The sequence below is a fragment of the Bos taurus genome, chromosome 12 (genome assembly GCF_002263795.3).
Source record: "Bos taurus isolate L1 Dominette 01449 registration number 42190680 breed Hereford chromosome 12, ARS-UCD2.0, whole genome shotgun sequence".
NCBI classification, from domain to species: domain Eukaryota; kingdom Metazoa; phylum Chordata; class Mammalia; order Artiodactyla; family Bovidae; genus Bos; species Bos taurus.
The window spans coordinates 76231236-76251326 of record NC_037339.1 but is presented as its reverse complement, the minus strand read 5'-3'; the positions used below and the strand labels follow the sequence as shown (position 1 = coordinate 76251326).

General features: G+C 48.5%; 1 protein-coding gene across 2 annotated transcripts in view; it reads right to left on the bottom strand.

Moving 5' to 3' along the window:
- Positions 1-1220: 1220 nt before the first annotated feature.
- The window catches only part of UBAC2 (UBA domain containing 2), a 170469-nt gene continuing 151598 nt past the window's right edge, over positions 1221-20091 (bottom strand). The window contains exons 7-8 of one of the 2 annotated variants that reach the window (XM_010810958.3): positions 17068-17190; positions 1221-2405 (exon numbers count right to left, since the gene is read on the bottom strand). In XM_010810958.3, the coding sequence (XP_010809260.1) occupies positions 2298-2405; positions 17068-17190 (231 nt within the window). In that variant the 3' untranslated portion in view covers positions 1221-2297. 2 annotated transcript variants of the gene reach the window in all.

Below are 20091 nucleotides of genomic sequence, written 5' to 3'. Positions count from 1 at the left end.
CCCAGACAAGGTGCTGAGGCAAGCAATACGACTTTATTCAGCGAGCCTGCTGACCGAGAAGATGGCAGACCAATGTTTCAAAATAACCATCCTGTTGGGGTCTGGATGCCAGGTTCTTTTATGAATCAGAGATCCGGGTGGCAGGGGGAAGGGAAGGGAGGTGAGGAAACAAAATAAAAAGGCCATTTAATCTCCAAGATATCTCCTAGAATGGTAAGCCTCAGGCAGGGGGATGTATTAATTTCTTCCTTCCTCCCAGGTAGACAGGGTCCTGAACAAAGGCAGTTTAACAGTCAGGCAGAGGGGCAGGATTCTCTGAGGCAGGCCAGTATATATAGGATTATAGCAACGGAAAGCAAGTTGAAGAAACACCTCTAACACGGAATCAGAATTGACTTCTCCCTGCAACAAAGCCAGGACAAACCTGAATGGTCACGCCACCCTCACGGACTTCAGTTCTGGAAAAGGACTGAAGCAAAGGGTGGCTGGGGCTCCTTTCAGCTGGCCAAGGCTCTCTCATTGAGGAGGGAATCCTGACAAGAAAGCAAACAGCTTGGGGGTGGTGAATCCTTTTTAAAATTTAGGCCTCACCTTGGGATCCTGTCAGTGGGCTCTCAGCTCCCTATCCTCTGGGAGAGAGATGGTGGAAAGTCTCGAGTGAGAATTTTGCCTCTGGTTTGGTTTTACTTTACTAGGCGCTGCCTGGAAGGGAGGAAGAACTCAGGAGATGGTGTGTTTTTGGACACGGTTGCTCCTTCTGTGACATGTTTGCACTGGAAGCCCAGAGGGTGGGTTTAGATTTGCTGTGGAGGTGACACACGAATCTGCCCTCTTAGGCCCTCTGGTCAAGCTCTGTCAGTGACCGTGGTCGAGGACATCCCTGCACTGTTGACTGTCCCTACGATCTGAGACATGGACACTCAGATCAAGTTGTGGCCTCTCCTTGGGACCAGCTAGGCTCCCAGAGTCACCTCAGCCCCCATTCTGAGCAGCCTGATGGCCCTGGCAAGCCTCAGGATGGGGTCTCACAGGGGCCAGTCCTAATTTACAGGCACCAAAGAGCTCCTCTCACTTCAAATAAGGACCCATATCTTCTCCAGAAAGATGAACAGTCTGGTTAAAAAAAAAAAAAAAAATTGGCTGGTAAAGAATAGCACAGCCTAGAACAAAGTTTTATTTAGGTTAACTCTAACAACAACAACAAAAAACAACACCAAAAAGCAAAACACATTGAAAACTTTATTGTTAAGTACCACGCATGTCTAAATTTGCATCAGTTTGAAACACTTCTGCTGGCTTTGCAGAACACAATAGCTGCAAGTTTCTTTAAATCTTAACAGTCGTCTGCTTTAGGTCTTTCCAGGCTCGTCTGCTCCGGCCTCCCCCTCCTCCCCGTGGTGGGGTCAGTCTACTCTGCCCCGACGCTGAAATCGGGTCACCCCTGGGCCAGTGGGAATCTGCTTCTAGAGGGGCTGGCCCTGCAGCTAGGGTGGCCTGTACTCCTCGAGGAAGCCCTCTCTTCTTGTTGTTTTCTCTTTGCCCCATTTTTACGCCCAGCCCGAGTGGCTAACTGGGGATATTCTAAGCAAAATTCACCCCAGTGAAGTTGCATGGAGTCTTCCAGAACTGCAGGCTGGTATCTGATAATTCCTGTTTTTTTTTTTTTTTTAATGGAAGTGGGGAGTAGCTGGGACAAATCTCCTGGACTGGAGCTGGGTAGAACGGGCAGAGGGGGGTTTAAGTTCCCTCTCCCTCCCTCGTTGGCGGGCCTGGCCAGCTCTGCAGGTAGGAACTACTCGCTCCGGGGAGTGAGGACCCTGAACAGCCACTGGAGTTTGAAAGCAAATTTGACGGGGGGGAAAAAAAAGCAATGAAAAAAAGTCCATAAATAAAATCTGACAGGTGCTGTCTGAATAACAGCCCCCTTTCTGGCACGAATGATCTGATATAATGTAGGAAGATACGTTACAGTAGAAAGAATATTACAGCAGCAGTAATTTCCCATCTGTAGCGCTATTCCCCTGCTTCCTGAAATCTGCAATTTGAGTGCATTTTAAACACATCAGGAATGAGTGATGATTCTCCAGACCAAGGGAAATACTCCATAAAAAAATAAAGATAGAAAAGGCATGCTATTTTAATGGCAAACTTATTTTGGATACTTAATGGTAACTGATCTTGGAATTAAGGGAGGGAGCAGCAGGAACCCCCTGTGCCCAGGAGGACAGCACAGCGTCCTGGGCTGAGCGGGGGGCGGGGGCAGCGCTCGCCAGTCCCTGTGTCGTCGGCCAGGACCCTCAGTGCTGCAGCAGGAAGTGGGTGGCCACGTTAAGGTCATTATTGGAAGCTCTCAGAGCTTCCAACGCGTCGCCCCTGGAAAATCCCATCTCCATGAGCCGGGCGACCTGAAAACAGAAACAAAACCAGAAGTCTGATGAGGAGGCTGACCGCATTGCCACCGATCCACCAGCCCCACGATGTTCCTCATGCGAGTTTTAATGCTCCTCGTGAGCTTTTCAGGTTAAAAAAAAAAAAAATCACCCTTTCATTTCAGTGTGAAAGCTGATGTTTATGAAACGACAACGGACCCGTTTTCAGGTGCTCACTATATACGGTCCACAGACTGTATTTTCTCACTGAATCCTCACTTTCAGGACAAGGATGGGGGCTCCCGAGGGTCAGTGACCTGCCAGGACGAGCAGAGGGTGGCTGCGCTGTGGGCCCTGGCCTTGGGGGGTGGGGGATGGCAGGTCGTACCAGCAGCCCCGGGCACAGGCCTTCAGGGTCAAATCGGATTCCTGAAGAATAACTTATCCTAGCTGCATTTCCCCGGGCAGGTGAACAGGTTCTTAACTGGGGATTTATTCCTGATGCTGGTGGACTCTGACCGTACACACTCCTTGGAGCTCCTGGCATGGCTCAGGCAGAGCATGGCCTTGGGGTGCCTGCCCCACAGCCTCTCCCAGGAGGTGCAACGCCCCCGGAGTCCCCACCAGCAGAAGGGAGGAAGTCCAGGCACAACCTCGCGGAGGAGGCAGCTAGAGCCATGGAGGATCGGGAGGAGGAGGAGGAGGCAGCTAGAGCCATGGAGGATCGGGAGGAGGAGGCTTGCATTTTTTTCAAACACAAATCCTGAAGCTGTGAATGCAGAGGTTTCCTGTGTTTTTACATACAGGCGGTCTCCAAGGTTGAAATGGCAGGGTTATTGGTTTATTCCTTGTGACCTGTTTTCCCACATGAAAATGTATTACAAAAACATCTAGGACCCTGGACTAGCCGCAGGGGTCTTTTTATTTTTTTTTAACTTATTTGGAAATAAACTACATTTGCAATAACATATATTGAAAAGTGATACTCTTCCAAATGTTGAGATTTTCAACAAGGTTTAAGTTGACAAGGGACTGGGGACTTAGTCACCACTTCTAACCTCCTTTGGACTGAACACGATGCCCAGGGGGCACACAGGGGTCAGAGCTCTGCCGCCTCTCCTTCCCCTGCGGAGGAGGGTGTGGGCGGGGTGAGTGGGGAGGGTGGGGCGAGTTGGGAAGGAGGTGCAGAGCTGAGTGGGCCAGAACCATTGAGATCCCAGGTTCCTGGGCCCTCAGGGAATCTTCTGTTGTTGTTCAGTCACTAAGCTGTGACCCCATGGGCTGCATGCAGCACATCTGGTTTCTCTGTCCTCCACTCTCTCCTAGAGTTTGCTCAAACTCATGTCCATCGAGTCAGTGATGCCTCCAACCATCTCATCCTCTGCCATCCCCTTCTTTTGCCTTCAATTTTTCCCGGCATTAGGGTCTTTTCCAATGAAGTCAGCTCTTCACATCAGGTGGCCAAAGTATTGGAGCTTCAGCATCAGTCCTTCCAATGAATACTCAGGGTTGATTTCCTTTAGGATTGTCTGGTTGGATTTCCTTGCTGTCCAAGGGACTCTCAAAAGTCTTCTCCAGCACCATAATTCAAAAGCATCAATTCTTCAGCACTCAGCCTTCTTTACGGCCCAACTCTCATATCCGAACAGGAATACTGGAAAAACCGTAACTTTGACTAGATGGACCTTGTCGGCAAAGTGACGTCTCTGCTTTTTAATACAGTCTAGTTTTGTCATAGCTTTCCTTCCAAGGAGCAAGCACCTCTCATGGCTATAGTCACCGTCAACAGTGATTTTGGACCCAAGAAAATAAAATCTGTCACTGCTTCCACTTTTTCCCCTTCTGTTTGCCATGAAATGATGGGGCCGGCTACCATGATCTTAGTTTTTGAATGCTGAGTTTTAAGCCAGCTTTCACACTCTCCTCTTTCACCCTCATCAAGAGGCTCGGGAAGAGGTTAACCCAGATGGGAGGAAACGAGGCACACTTTTCAGAAGCTGGGGCTCCAGCCGGTGTTTTTCAAACTGAGGCTGGGACCCCTCATCAGTGGGTTAAGACCAAGATTAAAAACAAAGCGCATGGTGAGGGTCTTCCCTCCAAGGAAACCTCATTCTGGTTCCCCGCCTCCACACACGCCCCCAAAGGGTCGACCTTGGGGAGAAGGCCAGTGGCCCATTTCCAGCTCAACCTTCGGGTTGAGGCACTGATGGCTGGTGTGGGCAGAGGCAGGGGGCTCTGCTTCCATCTCCCCTCAGGTAGGAACAGCCATTTCTGGAGTTTCAGGAACACTCCACCACTTGCTGGCTGGGACAGAAGGCTCTTCCTCAAGGGAGCCGATCTGAGTCTCACTACTTGTCACCCGTGGGGCTTCCAAGGCCTTTATCTGCTTTTGAAGCCACAGGAAATGCCCCGTTTCCTTCTCTGCGTGAGGCCTCCAGTGTCCTCCTCTCTCGCTCCTGGTCCCTCCGGCTGTGTGGCTCCGTGTCTCCCACCTGGTTAATTCGTCTTTGTCCCAATGGTCTCAGGGCCCCATGGCCTTTCCTGAATCCCCCAGCTGAGGACGAACCCAGAGTGGGTGCCTTGTGGTCCTGCCAACCTCTGTCCTGTGCTCCTCCCGGCTGGGACCGGGCAGGTGGCTCCTCCTTATCCTGATCAGGGCCTGGTGGCCTTTGCCAACCCCGCGTCTCAGGGCCCAGCACTGTCCGGCCTGTCCCTGCCCCCCAGCGCTTGCCTGTTTGTACTGCTGCAGGATATGGTGCTGCTGGCATGGTGTGCCCAGGGCAGAGTGCGCCTTCCTGTGATTTCCAGCCTTGGCACAGTGGGCGTGCACGTGTGTGCGTGCACACATGCCCTGAGTGTGTAATGACAGCATTCTGGGGCGGTGAATGATGCTGGGCCTGCGATAAATTGGGCGAAATGTGCTCAAGCTAGGCCCCTGGGCTCTGGGTGAGTTTAACCCACTTGTCCAGGTTTAGGACTGGGCGCTGTCAAACTTCTGATCACTGTCTAGTAACCGAAACTGCCCTCAGCTTAAATTCTGTCCTTGACGGTGTTAGTCAGCTCCCTCAAACGGGTATCATCCCCATCTGATTAGCAAATGAACAAGCCACTCAAGGTAAACGCCAAGCAGACAAGATCAGAGGCGAGCCCAGAACTCACCAGAGCCCGCCCCTTTCTACCTAGGAGGCTTAGTCAACAGTCTTTTTGCATTTTCACCAGTTTCAGACTCAGTGTTATTATCTGTCACGATGTCATCAACATCCCTCTCAAGGGGACGAGAGGCGCACGTGTCTTGGTGGCATCCTGTGTCAACAGGAGCTGTGTGGGGCCTTCAGACCACAAGGCCCTTTTCTTCCACGAGTGTCTGCTCCATCATCTATCTCAGGCTCCTGCCAGACGTGACATGTCCGTTCTCAGGATCCACACTTTTCCTTGGGGGGCCTTTCACACTGAGTGTCACTTGGGGAGAAGGGCCACAGGACATGTGCTGGACACGTGGTCAACAGGGCGCAGCCACCTCGCCGGTCCAGGCAGGCCTATCGGGCTGTCTCCACTCCTGGATCAACATAACCTTTCACGATGCTTATTCCCGTGACTTCCGGTTAAGGACCACGATCTTTAGTGGAGTGAACGTGGCCCAGTGAGGAGGTGGGCAGCTCCCTCTCTGCCATGTCCCTTACCCGTGGACACACACCACGGGGCCGACGATTTGGCCGATTTCAACGATGGGGAACAAATCGCGTGGCAAACACCACATCTGCTGTCACCCCTAGGACTTAAGGCCTGGCTGCTTCTTTGCACCCAGCGACAGGAACAAATTCATCTGTTCGGCAAATCACGATTCATAACCTGGAGCTGGTGACACGAGAGCCTCGCCTGGCGCTGGCACTGGGCAGGGGCGCTGGCCGCAGCTTCCATCTGCTGGAGTTTCCTGTCCAGCGACTCTGAATCTGGTTTGGAATCAAGGAGATGCTGAGCACAGGTCGCCCCCGACACAGAGCAGAGCATGCGTGGCACTGGGGCCAGAGGGAAAGCGGCTGGGGTCTGGGATGCGCCGGGCTGCGTCCGAGATGGAGAAGTCCTGGTAAGGAGAGACCCGTTCTGGGCATGCCAGGCTGCCTCCGAGGTCGTTCTCTCCCAGACACCATCGACCACATGTGCCATCACTGGTTTTGACAGCCGAGCTGGGTTTTTCGCAGGTCTCCGTGGCTCTGTGCAGGCCGCGCTGGCCGGCCATCACGAGCTGGGTTTTTCGCAGGTCTCCGCGGCTCTGTGCAGGCTGCGGCTGGCTGGCCATCACAGCCCCTTGCCTAAAGCTGGCTCTGGGGTCTTTTGGATTTCTTGGGGGGTGAGGAGACGAGTGTGATTAGAGAATCTGCACTGCTGAATGACCTGGTACTCTGACCAGAGGAGAAAGCTCAGAAAGCAGAAATTGGGTTAGCAGTATTTAAAAACTGAACAACACAAGGAAAGGGCACTTGTGGGTTTCCTTTAGTTTCCCAAACTACAAACACCTACAGAAAAATGAAACGGCAAGCTCAGGGTGGGTACGAGGAAAATATTAGAGGACCAGAAGGAGGATACTGAGGGGTTCCCACAGGGTCCCCATCACCCCATAGTGGACAGTGCCGGCTGGGGCGCCCATGGCCACACAGGAGCCCGGGTGTCCTGCTGCTGCCCATCCTCAGGGGCCGAGGGCTCAGCAGACGGCGCAGCCCTGGGGTGGACGCTGAGAACCATCGTCATGGTCCTGCTTGTTAACCAGCGCCTGACTTGCATAGACCTCGAGGGTTTCACAACCGTCCGGGTGTGAAGGCCGACTTAGCCTGTGACGCAGGGACTCCCGTGATCGGCGGTGGCGAGAGAAGGCCGAGGCCACACAGGCCTGTGGTCGGGTGAGTGAGACTCGGGCAGGACTCTCTAGAGGCTCACGATTCCTCAAAGTAAAACCACAGGGGAGCCGGCAGCTGTGAGAGAGGCATCCCAGCCCCAGGGGTTGGGAGGCGGGGACCCTGCCAGGTGGCAGAGGGGCTCCACGGAGTCACCGAGTGACCCCAGGCCAGGAACTAGGGTGCCGGGCTCCCAGCTCCTCACCGCTTTGGGGTAAGAGAGACGGGTGTGAAAGGCCTGGGACAGTGGCCGGCAGCTGGCAGGTGCTCAGGAGCATCTCCTCCTGTGATCATCCTGTGCTACCGAGAAGCCACCGGGCCAGGTGTGATCCCTCCCTCGGGGCCTCTGAGGTGACAGAACTGCCCTTGGGTTTTGTTTTCGGCACTCACTTTAACTGCTTCCACTTTGCTAGTTTTATATCCTTTGTTGGTCAAAGAACTGGCGTGTCTTTCATGAGATCAAAGGCAGGCTCGTTTTCAGAGGTGCCACGGCGAGCTCGGAGTGGCTGGAGGGGAGCGGAAGGGCCACCCCCCGAACCCTGAGTCACTGCCATCCAGAGAAAGGCTCAGGTTCTGAGATTCCACCCCAGGTCCACAGCTGAGCACCCGCCCCCCACACACACACCTCCCACCAAGGCTGAGTATGGCCACACTGAACAGCGAAGCAAGTGACACATGTCACCTGTTTCTAGTGGTTGCTGCTGCTGCTGCTGCTGTCACTTCAGTCATGTCCGACTCTGTGCGACCCCACAGACTGCAGCCCACCAGGCTCCCCCTTCCCTGGGATTCTCCAGGCAAGAAGACTGGAGCGGGTTGCCATTTCCTTCTCCAATGCATGAAAGTGAAAAGTGGAGTGCCTCAGTCGTGTCCGATTCTCCGCGACCCCATGGACTGTAGCCTACCAGGCTCCTATGTCCATGGGATTTTCCAGGCAAGAGTACTGGAGTGGGTTGCCATTTCCTTCTCTAGTGTTTAAACCTTATAGATAAGCACTGGCCTAACAAAACTAAGATGGTCAGCCCAAGTGAAACTGGACAGAGTTGAGAGCACGTGAGTCAGTGCGGGGCTGGTGGGGCCGCGGCGGTCCCGAAAACCCAGGACAGGAACTTCCTAAAACACATCTCCTCCAATGCTCCTTTTCTGTTTCAGAGCCCAGTGAGTCCTTTCTTCTTTCTGCCTGCCCATTGATTGCGGGAAAGTTTCCATCTAAAAATTCTTGCCATGAAATATCAGAGTAGAGTTCCCCTTAGTTTCTGGTCTAAAAACCTGAATGATCCTTGCCTCTAATGTCTTTTGGAAACCGGGTAGAGCTGGGTCAATATCCAGAGACGACGCTACGATTTTCCTCGTCACTTATTCACAAAAAACTCAGGTGACTCAAATGTAGTGTCTCCGGGGCCTGTTTCTGGTGACTGAAAATGCGACTTCCCAGCATTATGATCAGAGGAATTGGACGGGGAGCAGAAGCGGGCACTGAAATTGCAGCTCAGAGGGAAACGTGAGTGCAGGGGCCCCGCGGTGACCTCCGGCTCCAGCAGCTGCTCCTGGTCAGGGCCCCACGAGGCCAGCCTGGGGGACGGGAGGGGTCCCGTCACCGCCATCCACACGTGTGCTGTAAAGGAGGACATGGTGGAACATACTTCCCAAGGAGAGACCCCAGCAAGCGAGAAAAGAAACTGAAGAGAGAGGAGATAAACCTGGGCCAGTGTTCCTTTCCTTTCCCTTTTCTTTTTTAAATCCTCTGTGGTTGGGACAATAACCACCTCAAGGTTATTCTTACTCAAGGAAAGGCATCAAAATCCGCCTTAACATTCTACTTGCAGTTCAACTACGCTCTGACCCGAGTGAAGCAGCACGCTCATTCCAATGACATCTACAGCAATTCCTCTCAGTCTGAAACACTCTTCTGCTTGTTTTGAGTAAGACTGTGGTTTTAACTTCCCTTTAGCTAAGGGTGTCAAAAACAAATGGTTTTGGGGTTCTTACTTCCCAAATTCTGACTCTTGCAAAAAGTCATGCCCACCTGAAAGGTGGTCCCAGCCCTCCCCCCAGGCTGCCCTTGGTGGCTGGCCACGTCCCAGGCCACATGCACACCCTGCCAGGAGGGGTGGCCCCCTCTTGGGCTTGTCAAGGCAAGCTCAGGGCCAGACCCCTGTGGGTTAGAGCTGCCCTTGCCCCCTGTCAGCTGGCCCCCGCACCCCCTCCTTGGAGCTGCTGAACCCCTGTGGTCACACAGCTGGCTGAGTGGCCGGGTTCTCCTCTGTGCCTGCCCAATGCAGGCAGCTCAGCGGCCCCTCATCTTTGCACTTTCCTGTGTGCTTTGGGGTTTGGTCCTGAGAAGACCCTCACTACTGGCTGCGGGGGCTCCTCTGCTTACATCTTTCAGCATTCAGTAGACTCAGATCAGATCAGTCGCTCAGTCGTGTCCCACTCTTTGCGACCCCATGAATTGCAGCACGCCAGGCCTCCCTGTCCATCACCAACTCCCAGAGTTCACTGAGACTCACGTCCATTGAGTCAGCGATGCCATCCAGCCATCTCATCCTCTGTCGTCCCCTTCTCCTCCTGCCCTTAATCCCTCCCAGCATCAGAGTCTTTTCCAATGAGTCAACTCTTCGCATGAGGTGGCCAAAGTACTGGAGTTTCAGCTTTAGTATCAGCACCCCTCAAATTGGCTGATTATTTGATTGCTTCCCAGTAATTCACTCTAACAAATCATGTGTTCTAACACTAGTATTAGAGATCAGAGATGGAAAGGGCTGACGGAGGACCACCCTCTAACACATTTTTAAGTAAAAACAAGAGTTCTTTTGAAGGAGAAGCCCTCCAACCACACCTTCACATTCAGGCCTCTAATCCCCTCCACCGGGGCATCTGCGGCCTCAGGTTCCATGTTAGGAGAGAACATGGAAGAGAAGGTGCCAGCCCCCGTGCAGTTCACCATCTGCCAGGGAGCCAGATGGCATGGGTGTCTCTAGATCAACACTCAGCTCACTGCGGGTTCAGACACTCAGGGCAGGAGCACTACGTGAGGGGCTGTTTTCATAATGAGCTCTGTGGAGTTTAGCTGGGCTTTTCGGAGGCAGTGGTAAGGATCCCAGAGATGAGGAAAGACTTCCTGAGATTGAGATCCTCTCACACTGAAGAGATTTGGCTCCTTATTCACTGAGATTGAGTGTCTGTGTGATATCTCTCTCTACCGGGGCCAATGGGTATTTCAGAGGATATGAATGGAATCCACACAACTCCATTCCAGTCTCACCTATTATAAACATGCTAAGTACTACCGTATCTCGTCTGGCAAGAGTCTCATAAGCACTGGGGCTGCACTATGTTCCCCAGGCAGGGATGGAAGAAATTACATATGTGGTTATGATCATAATAAGCCCCTTCCTCCATGTCTAATCCATCCTCCGAGGAAACCCAACAATGTGATTCCTTGTTTAAAATCCTGCTTGGTTTCCTAATGCCTAAAGTCCATATCGTCAAAGCTATGGTTTTTCCAGTACTTGTTTATGGATGTGAGAGTTAGACCATAAAGAAGGCTGAGCGCCGAAGAAGTGATGCTTCCAAATTATGGTGCTGGAGAAGACTCCTGAGAGTCCCGTGGAGAGCAAGGAGATCAAACCAATCAATCCTAGAGAAAATCAACCCTGAATATTCATTGGAAGGACTGATGCTGAAACTGAAGCTCCAATACTTTGGCCGCCTATTGCAAAGAACTGACTCACTGGAAAAGACTCTGATGGTGGGCAAGATTGAAGAGAGGAGGAGAAGGGGATGACAGAGCATGAGATGGTTGGATGGCATCACTGACTCAATGGACATGAGTTTGAGCAAGCTCTGGGAGTTGGTGATGGACGGGAAAGCCTGGCGTGCTGCAGTCCATGGGTTGCAAAGAGTTGGACACGACTGAGTGACTGAAGAACAGCCTAGAAGCAGAGGTCCGTGCCCCGCTGAGGGCGTTGGGATGCCTTCCTGTTTATTCCCTACCTGGGGCCCCTGCCCCACCTGTCAAGTCCCACTCCAACTTCACCCACCTGTGCTCCCCAAATCTGATGTGCTTTTCACCAGGCTGCCTCTTTATAGACAGCATTGCCCACCACGCCCCCACCACACACACACACACACACACACACACACACACACACACTGGCATTCCTTCAGCAGCATCGGGAGACTTGGATGCAGCTGACCAGAGCTGTCCCTCTGCCAGGGCCCCTGCACCAGGCTCTGCACCAAGCGAGGGCAGGAATCGTTGCCTCACTTATCTCTGTATTTCAAGAACCCAGCCCAGGGTTAGAGCAGGCAGAGCAGACAGCTGATAACTGCTGGCTGACTAGAAGGAAGGAAATAAATGGATGGAAGAGAGGAAGTCAATATTTGTCAAGTCCACGTTTATTTTACTTTCGTTAAGTCCCAGCACTGACTCCATGAGTCTAAATGCCCCATCTGACTTCATCTGTGCGTCCCATTAAGCATGAAGCCAAGAGTCCCTTTCTAAGCTTGGGGAGGGCTCAAGAGAGGCAAACTTGGGAAGTATGTCCCCCTTTTCATTAGGAAAGAAAAAGATCAATAATGATAAAATTTCATTATTTGTTAATTTTGAGTTTGGGGGTAATATAAAAAATCCTTGGTTAAGAAGAAAAAAAAATCTAAAAGCAAGAGAAGTGCGATAATGAATAGATTTATTTTAAGATAGTAAGGTTTGGGGTGACATCTGGAATGCGTGAACTGACAAAGGTGCTGGCTGAAAGACAGTAGGGGTGGGCTGTGAAGGACTGAGAATCCAGAAACTTCACAGCAGAAGTAGAAAAGCTGGCAAATGTTTCTACAGTCCTACGTCAGACTAGTATTAGACTTAATGAGGGATGCACATTCTTTCTCAGACTAGTCTTCGTTTTCATAATAGAGGGACTATATTTCCTATCTTAAATATCTCTCACTGAAATTCCTAAAGTTTTTGTTCACATCAGAAAAAAAATCATTTCCCTTTTTCTTGGTTTAGAAAAATTACTTTTTCTTAATGCATTAAAATCACATGACTCTGATATTTAAATAAAGAAAATTGTTGTCATTGTTCAGCTGCTAAGCTGTGTCTGACTCTTTGTGACACCATGGGCTGCATGCAGCCCACCAGGATACACTGTCCTTCGCTATAAATAAAGAAAATACAGCACATCCAATTGAAAAATTAAGCATAAAAAGGTTTTGTTAAATCCAACTATCTTAATGTTACTAACAAATAATATTTATATAGTGTCTCAATTCAGTTCAGTTCAGTTCAATCACTCAGTCATGTCTGACTCTTTGCGACCCCATGAATCACAGCACGCAAGGCTTCCCTGTCCAACACCAACTCCTGGAGTTTACCCAAACTCATGTCCATTGAGTTGGTGATGCCATCCAACCATCTCATCCTCTGTTGTCCCCTTCTCCTCCTGCCCTCAATCTTTTCCAGCATCAGGGTCTTTTCCAATGAGTCAGTTCTTTGCATCAGCTGGCCAAAGTATTGGAGTTTCAGCTTCAGTATCAGTCTAATGAACACTCAACACTGATCTCCCTTAGGATGGACTGGTTGGATCTCCTTATAGTCCAAGGGATTCTCGAGAGTCTTCTCCAACACCACAGTTCAAATGCATCAATTCTTCTGTGCTTAGCTTTCTTTACAGTCTAACTCTCATATCCATACATGACTACTGGAAAAACCACAGCCTTGACTAGACGGACTTCGGTGACAAAGTAATGTCTCTGCTTTTTAATATGCTGTCTAGGTTGGTCATAACTTTCCTGCCAGGGAGTAAGCGTCTTTTAATTTCATGGCTGCAATCACCATCTGCAGTGATTTTGGAGCCCCCCCAAATAAAGTCAACCACTGTTTCCCCATCTATTTCCCATGAAGTGATGGGGCCAGATGCCATGATCTTCTTTTTCTGAATGTTGAGCTTTAAGCCAACTTTTTCACTCTCCTCTTTCATTTTCACCACGAGGCTCTTTAGTTCTTCTTCACTTTCTGCCATAAGGGTGGTCTCATCTGCATATCTGAGGTAATTGATATTTCTCCCGACAACCTTGATTCCAGCTTGTGCTTCTTCCAGCCCAGCGTTTCTCATGATGTACTCTGCATAGAAGTTAAATAAGCAGGGTGACGATATACAGCCTTGACGTACTCCTTTTCCTATTTGGAACCAGGCTGTTGTTCCATGTCCAGTTCTAACTGTTGCTTCCTGACCTGCATACAGGTTTCTCAAGAGACAGGTCAGATGGTTTGGTATTCCCATATCTTTCAGAATTTCCCAAAGTTTGTTGTGATTCACACAGTCAAAGGCTTTGGCATAGTCAATAAAGCAGAAATAGATGTTTTTCTGGAACTCTCTTGCTTTTTCGATGATCCAGCAGATGTTGGCAATTTGATCTCTGGTTCCTCTGCCTTTTCTAAAACCAGCTTGAACATCTGGAAGTTCATGGTTCACATACTGCTGAAGCCTGGTTTGGAGAATTTTGAGCATTACTTTACTAGTGTGTGAGATGAGTGTAATTGTGTGGTAGTCTTTGGCATTGCTTTTCTTTGAGACTGGAATGAAAACTGACCTTTTCCAGTCCTGTGGCCACTGCTGAGTTTTCCAAATTTGCTGACATATTGAGTGCAGTACTTTCACAGCATCATCTTTTAGGATATGAACTAGCTCAACTGGAATTCCATCACCTCCACTAGCTTTGTTCGTAGTGATGCTTCCTAAGGCCCACTTGACTTCACATTCCAAGATGTCTGGCTCTAGGTGAGTGATCACAGCATTGTGATTATCTGGGTTGTGAAGATCTTTTTTATACAGTTCTTCTGTGTATTCTTGCCACCTCTTCTTAGTATCTTCTGCTTCTGTTAGGTCCATACCATTTCTGTCCTTTATGGAGCCCATCTTTGCATGAAATGTTCCCTTGGTATCTCTTATTTTCTTAAAGAGATCTCTAGTCTTTCCCTTTCTATTGTTTTCCTCTATTTCTTTGCAATGATCACTGAGGAAGGCTTTTGTATCTCTCCTTGGTATTCTTTGGAACTCTGCATTCAAATGGGTATATTTTTCCTTTTCTCCTTTGCTTTTGGCTTCTCTTCTTTTCACAGCTATCTGTAAGGCCTCCTCAGACAGCCATTTTGCTTTTTTGCATTTCTTTTTCTTGAGGATGGTCTTGCTCCCTGTCTCCTGTACAATGTCACGAACCTCCGTCCATAGTTCATCAGGCACTCTGTCTATCAGATCTAGTGCCTTAAATCTATTTCTCACTTCCACTGTTTAATCATAAGGGATTTGATTTAGGTCATACCTGAATGGTCTAGTGATTTTCCCTACTTTCTTCAATTTAAGTCTGAATTTGGCAATAAGGAGTTCATGATCTGAGCCACAGTCAGCTCCTGGTCTTGTTTTTACTGACTGTATAGAGCTTTTCCACCTTTGGCTACAAAGTATACAATCAATCTGATTTTGGTGTTGACCATCTGGTGATGTCCATGTGTAGAGTCGTCTCTTGTGTTGTTGGAAGAAGGTGTTTGCTATGACCAGTGTGTTCTCTTGGCAGAACTCTCTTAGCTAGCCTCCAGTTAACCCAGAGATCATATGGAAGGTACACTTGTAAATGTTACTCTAAGTGTCTCGAGACAAGGGCAGCATCTTTCCTCTCTTTTACAGTCTCTCGAGCACCTACCACAAAAACTACTGAGCATCTACATAAATAATGCCGGAGGAGGGGGACTCTGTCTTAACGTGGGACCGTCTTTAAGAGTATTTAAGGATACTCAAGAAAGAAAAGACAAAATTCGGAAAAAAAATCAACGAATAAGGAAGTTTATGTTAAAAACAACCTCTCATGTATTTACATCTTTTCATAACAGAGTCAAGAAGAAGCAAATGGTATTTTAAACTGATAGCAACAACATGTTAACCTCACTCTTGTCATTCTGGGAGGATCAAGGACAATGATTCATTAAAAAAAAACAACAATGCTAAGACTTCAATTACACACATTCACCTTGTTATCACTTTTTGACACTTTTTTTCCCCCAAATGTCAAAACTAAGAACTATTTACCCTTTAAATACTTTCTATCGTTAACGGCTACTCTTTGAGGGATGTGAGCTGGGTTCTATCAAGGAGACAGTAATATAACAGAACTTTATTTCCCTTCACCTGAATTTGAGAGTACTGGTTTATTTTTCAATCAGTTATCTTAAATATTTCACAAACGCCAAGTTGCTTGGCTTTAGTTTCTAATCATGGAGCTACCATTTTTCAGGTAATTCGTCAATGGAGGCAGAAGAGAACTATGGCTCCTTAATGCATCTCTCAACCCTAACGAGTAGCTCAAAGGATGAGTCTGAGCTGAGAAGTTAAGGGCGAGGGGCTAGGTCAACTTGTCAGGCACATTCAGCTGGTTTCTTTCACTTGTTGTGGCCTCACCCAGAGGGACCCGTGGAGGTTCTGCCCAAGAGCCCCTCTTGAGTTCCAGAAAAAGCCAGGATATGGACAGTTTTGCCACAGATGCTGAGGGCCTTGGGTCGGACTGGTGTTTGCTGGCTCTGGTACCAGGGGCGGAGGAGGGCATGGTGCGACCTGCTATGAAATGTTGACCTTGGTCTGCTTTCTTGAGAAAAAAGCGATGTTCACAGAATGAAATTTAAAAGGGTTGTTACTGAAATGCTCTAAACTGACTTTTACAGATTTTCAAAAACTTCCCAGTGTGAAGAAATCACAAACATCAAGGAAAATTTCAAGAAGAGCACTAAGAACCTGATCACTCTTCCACCCAGATTCACCAATTATTACTTTGCTGCAGTTGCTTTCTGTCCATATGCACACACACACATACTCTACACACACACACACACTCTCTCTCCCACTTATTTTCCCTGAGCCACCTGAGATGGAGCCGCATATATCCTGCCCCTATTTCCTTGTCTGCTCTAATCTACAATGCAGGCATGCTAAGCCGCTTCAGTGGGCGACTCTTCAGTGTCCGACTCTGTGCGACCCCATGGACTGTAACCCTCCAGGTGCCTCTGTCCCTGGGATTCTCCAGGCATTTCCTTCTCGGGGGATCTGCCCGACCCAGGGAGTATATCCAAGCCTCTTACGTCTCTTGCACTGGCAGGTGGGTTCTCTACCACTAGCAGCACCTGGGAAGCCCACACACAGAACATCATTTCAGAACTGCTGTGCTCGTTCCCATGAGGAGTGAACTGCTGTGCTCGTTCCCATGAGGAGTTGAGATTTGTTTGCAGTTCTTTTTTTCTGTTTTTTTTTTTTTTTTAGGCAGAGGACATATGTTCACAAGTAACTGAAATTAATTTTCCCCCTTTCTTATATCATTCCCTTAAGATACAGTTGGACATTTACTCTAGTTGCCTTTTAGTTTTATGGCTGTCCCCAGTGTTGATTTGCTTTTTGAACCTGTAAAACATTTACTTGATTCCTGAAGTTAAAACCATACAGACAGAGAAGCTCCCAGACCTTCCGCTTCCTTCTCTCCCAGCCCTTGCAGTGAACCAGGTTCAGTAGTTGTGTGCAAATGAAATGTCATACACTTAAAAATAAGCAATCCCAATGCAATTTTCTTTGAAATTATATCCTCCTCAAAGTCATAAGACCAAGATAAGCCAATGACAGGGCCCAAATGTCTAAAACAGGTATAGCAGGCAGTTTACCTGGTATCAAGATCTCTATTTATCACTATACACTTGAATTCTTTCAAGTCCTGTTCAGCAGAACTGCCGGGGGTGTGAAGCCCAGGTTTAGGGCAAGTGCCGGGTGTTAGGTTACCTGCTCCTCCGGAACCTCCAGAGGGGGGGACGCTGGTTGCTCAGCTTGCCGACCATCCTGATAGTTTACATTTCTTCGCTGACGCAGAGGAGGGAAAAGACGGTCCCAGTTGATCATTCCTCCCTAGAAAGAGATCATCGCACAGAGATCAGACATGAAAGTGAGGAAGCCTCGTAACGCTCGGCAGAGGCTTCTCTGGTGATGCAGTCACAGCTGCAGACTGGAGGTAAGATGTCAGATGGATGTGCTGCACGCAAGCGGAAAGGGCCCTGCAGCCCTTCCATCAACAGGCTGCAATGGGCAGCCTGCAGGAGATGCGCAGAGAAAAACGGAGTGGGTGGGTGCTGCCAAAGGGATTCGTGCCCTCTGGCTGCGGAGGGTGGCAGAAGACACAGGCAGTCACTCCTAACCTCAGCCCCACGGTGTCCCCACTGACGCCATCCCAACTCCGCTGGGCTCTGGAGAAGCCGCGAGGAGGCTAACTCGGGGCGCGCAACCAGAGACCTGGCGCTTCCTTCAGCAGCTCTTTAAAATGCTGCTCCTCCCTCTTCTTGTTCTTTTTTAAAATTTAAGTAAATTCCGAGCAAGGTCAGCAGAGAGAGAGAGAGACTGCAGGTGGAGATAAACCCCAGGTTGGGGGACAGGCCTGAGAATGTAAAGGTAAATCCTCCACAGAGGGACAAGCGGTTCAGACCTGTCCTCCGTGTGGCTTTCTGGATAACTTAACGTTGATGGCGAGGTCACTTCTTGCCTTTTCTATGTCATCAGTGAACAAAAGCCACAATGGGAAGAAAAAAAAGTATGCACCTCATGCTGCTTTTTAAAAATGGATGTTTTTTTACCCATATGCCAACTTTTTAATTGATCAACTTCAATCTGTTTCTAGATGTCTTCTGGTCCTGGAAGATTTAGAGACTAAGGAAACCTAAAATTTTTCCTACTATAAATACTTGTGGATAAAATTTTAAAATATTTCAAAAGCAGAGCTGAACACAAAGTGGAGACAGAGGCCTGAGGGCAACAGAAACAAGCTCTGGAAACCAGCACGGTAAAGAAGCAGGGACAGGTGTGAGGGCGGGCACACTGCTAACTCAGACCCACCTGGGCACTGGCACCTATCTGGGTTCAGGAGTGGAGGCCTCGGGTCTGAAAGAGGCTACGACTGTATGCAACAATGTGGTGAAATCGCTCAACATAATACTGAGTAAAACAAACACAAAAGTGTATCTGTATGACTCCCTTTATGTGCTGACTTTTCTGTATGTTATACTTTAATAAAGTATTACAAGAAGAAACAGAAAACTTGACAAGACCTTTAGCCATTAATGTCACTGAAATAATACTTAAGGATAAGTCCATGAAAATTTTAAGGACCCGCTGTCTTATACAAATTGTTCTAGAGAAGAGAAAAGGGAAAGAGCTCTCCATCTAATTTTCTAAGGCTATGTAATGCTGTTTCCAAAATCAGAGAAGGCTATCATAAAACAACCCATTTTTAATTTATGGACAGGTACAATAATCCTAAATAAAATATCAACAAACTCAGTCCAACAATGTTAAAAAAATTACCATCTTATCCAATAAGATATATTAAATTAGGATTTATCTCAGAAATCTTAGAAAATATAGTAATGTAATTCATACATTAACAAATTAAAAGAGAAAAACCAAATGCTCACTCAACAGATATAAAAATAATTTGATAAAACTTGATGAAGAGACAAGAATGCCTATTACCACCTCTTGTATTCAACACAAGTCACTGCATCATGAAGACAGACCAACCAATTGTGAAAGAAAATGCAGCAGGATGGAAGGGAAGAAACAACCAGTCATTCACACAGGATGACCATCTTACCTAGACCATGAGGACTCACAAGACAGAATATAAGACACAAAAATATCAGTAACACCCCTTGCCTGCCATCACTGAGAAAATGTAACTGCAAAAAATTCCTATTTACAAAGAATAATAGAAACTATTTAAGTACTTAGGAGGGCTTCCCTGGTGACTCAGATGCTAAGAGTCTGTCTGCCTGCAACACAAGAGACGTGGGTTTGATCTCTGCATCGGGAAGATCCCCTGGAGAAGGAAATGGCAACCCACTTCAGTATTCTTGTCTGGGAAATCCCATGGACAGAGGAATCTGGTGGTCCACGGGGTCGCAAAGTGTCAGACACGACTGAGCAACTAATAGCTCTCATACTCACTCATAGGTCCTTATGCATTAAATCTAACAGAAGATCTGCAAGTCTCTATGAAAAATGGTAAGCTTGATTGAAGGGTATCAGTGGAAAGACAGCCCATTCCTGCCCAAGAAGGCTCAAAACTGACATCTTTCCACACTCTGCCAATTCTAGAGTGCAGCAGAGATGCTGGGCTGACTCAATAGCCACACTCTTAAAATAAGATTTCTTTTGGTGACACAGTTACTACAACACATTCTCAGCGTCCCCTGCGTGGACTCAGCTGGGCCAATGGTACGCAAGCAGGAAGGGCACGCGGGACCCCCAGAGGGGGCCTTCGAGGGAGGGATGCAACCCTCCTTCGTGCTTCCTCCTCCTTCCTGGCCCCGTGCTGAGGACAGGGCAGCAGCAAGAGAAGAGGAGACTGGAGGTGGCAGCTGCTCCCGACGGTTCGGGGCTGTCAACGTCTGGTTTGTTTTACACGAGACAGACTCACACCTTGCTTAGGTTTCTGTGATTTCACGCTGCTGTCACATGCAGCTAAAGCTGTGTGTGTGCGTGTGTTTTGGTGGAATGAGACAGCCTGAAATTAAGGGTCAAAACTAGACCTGAATACTTTCAAGAAGTATAAAGGAGGACTTTTATCTACCAGTTATTAGGACTTACTGTCAGATGACAAGAATAAAGTAGGATGGCCTGAGCACGTGATAGGTGAGCAGTGCAAAGAAACAGGCTGAGAAATCAGAAGTAAACATGGACACTTAGCACATGATGGAGGGCCCTGGGAGTCAGCAGGAAAGACACCATTTAGTGAACAGTACTGGGACAAATGGTAAA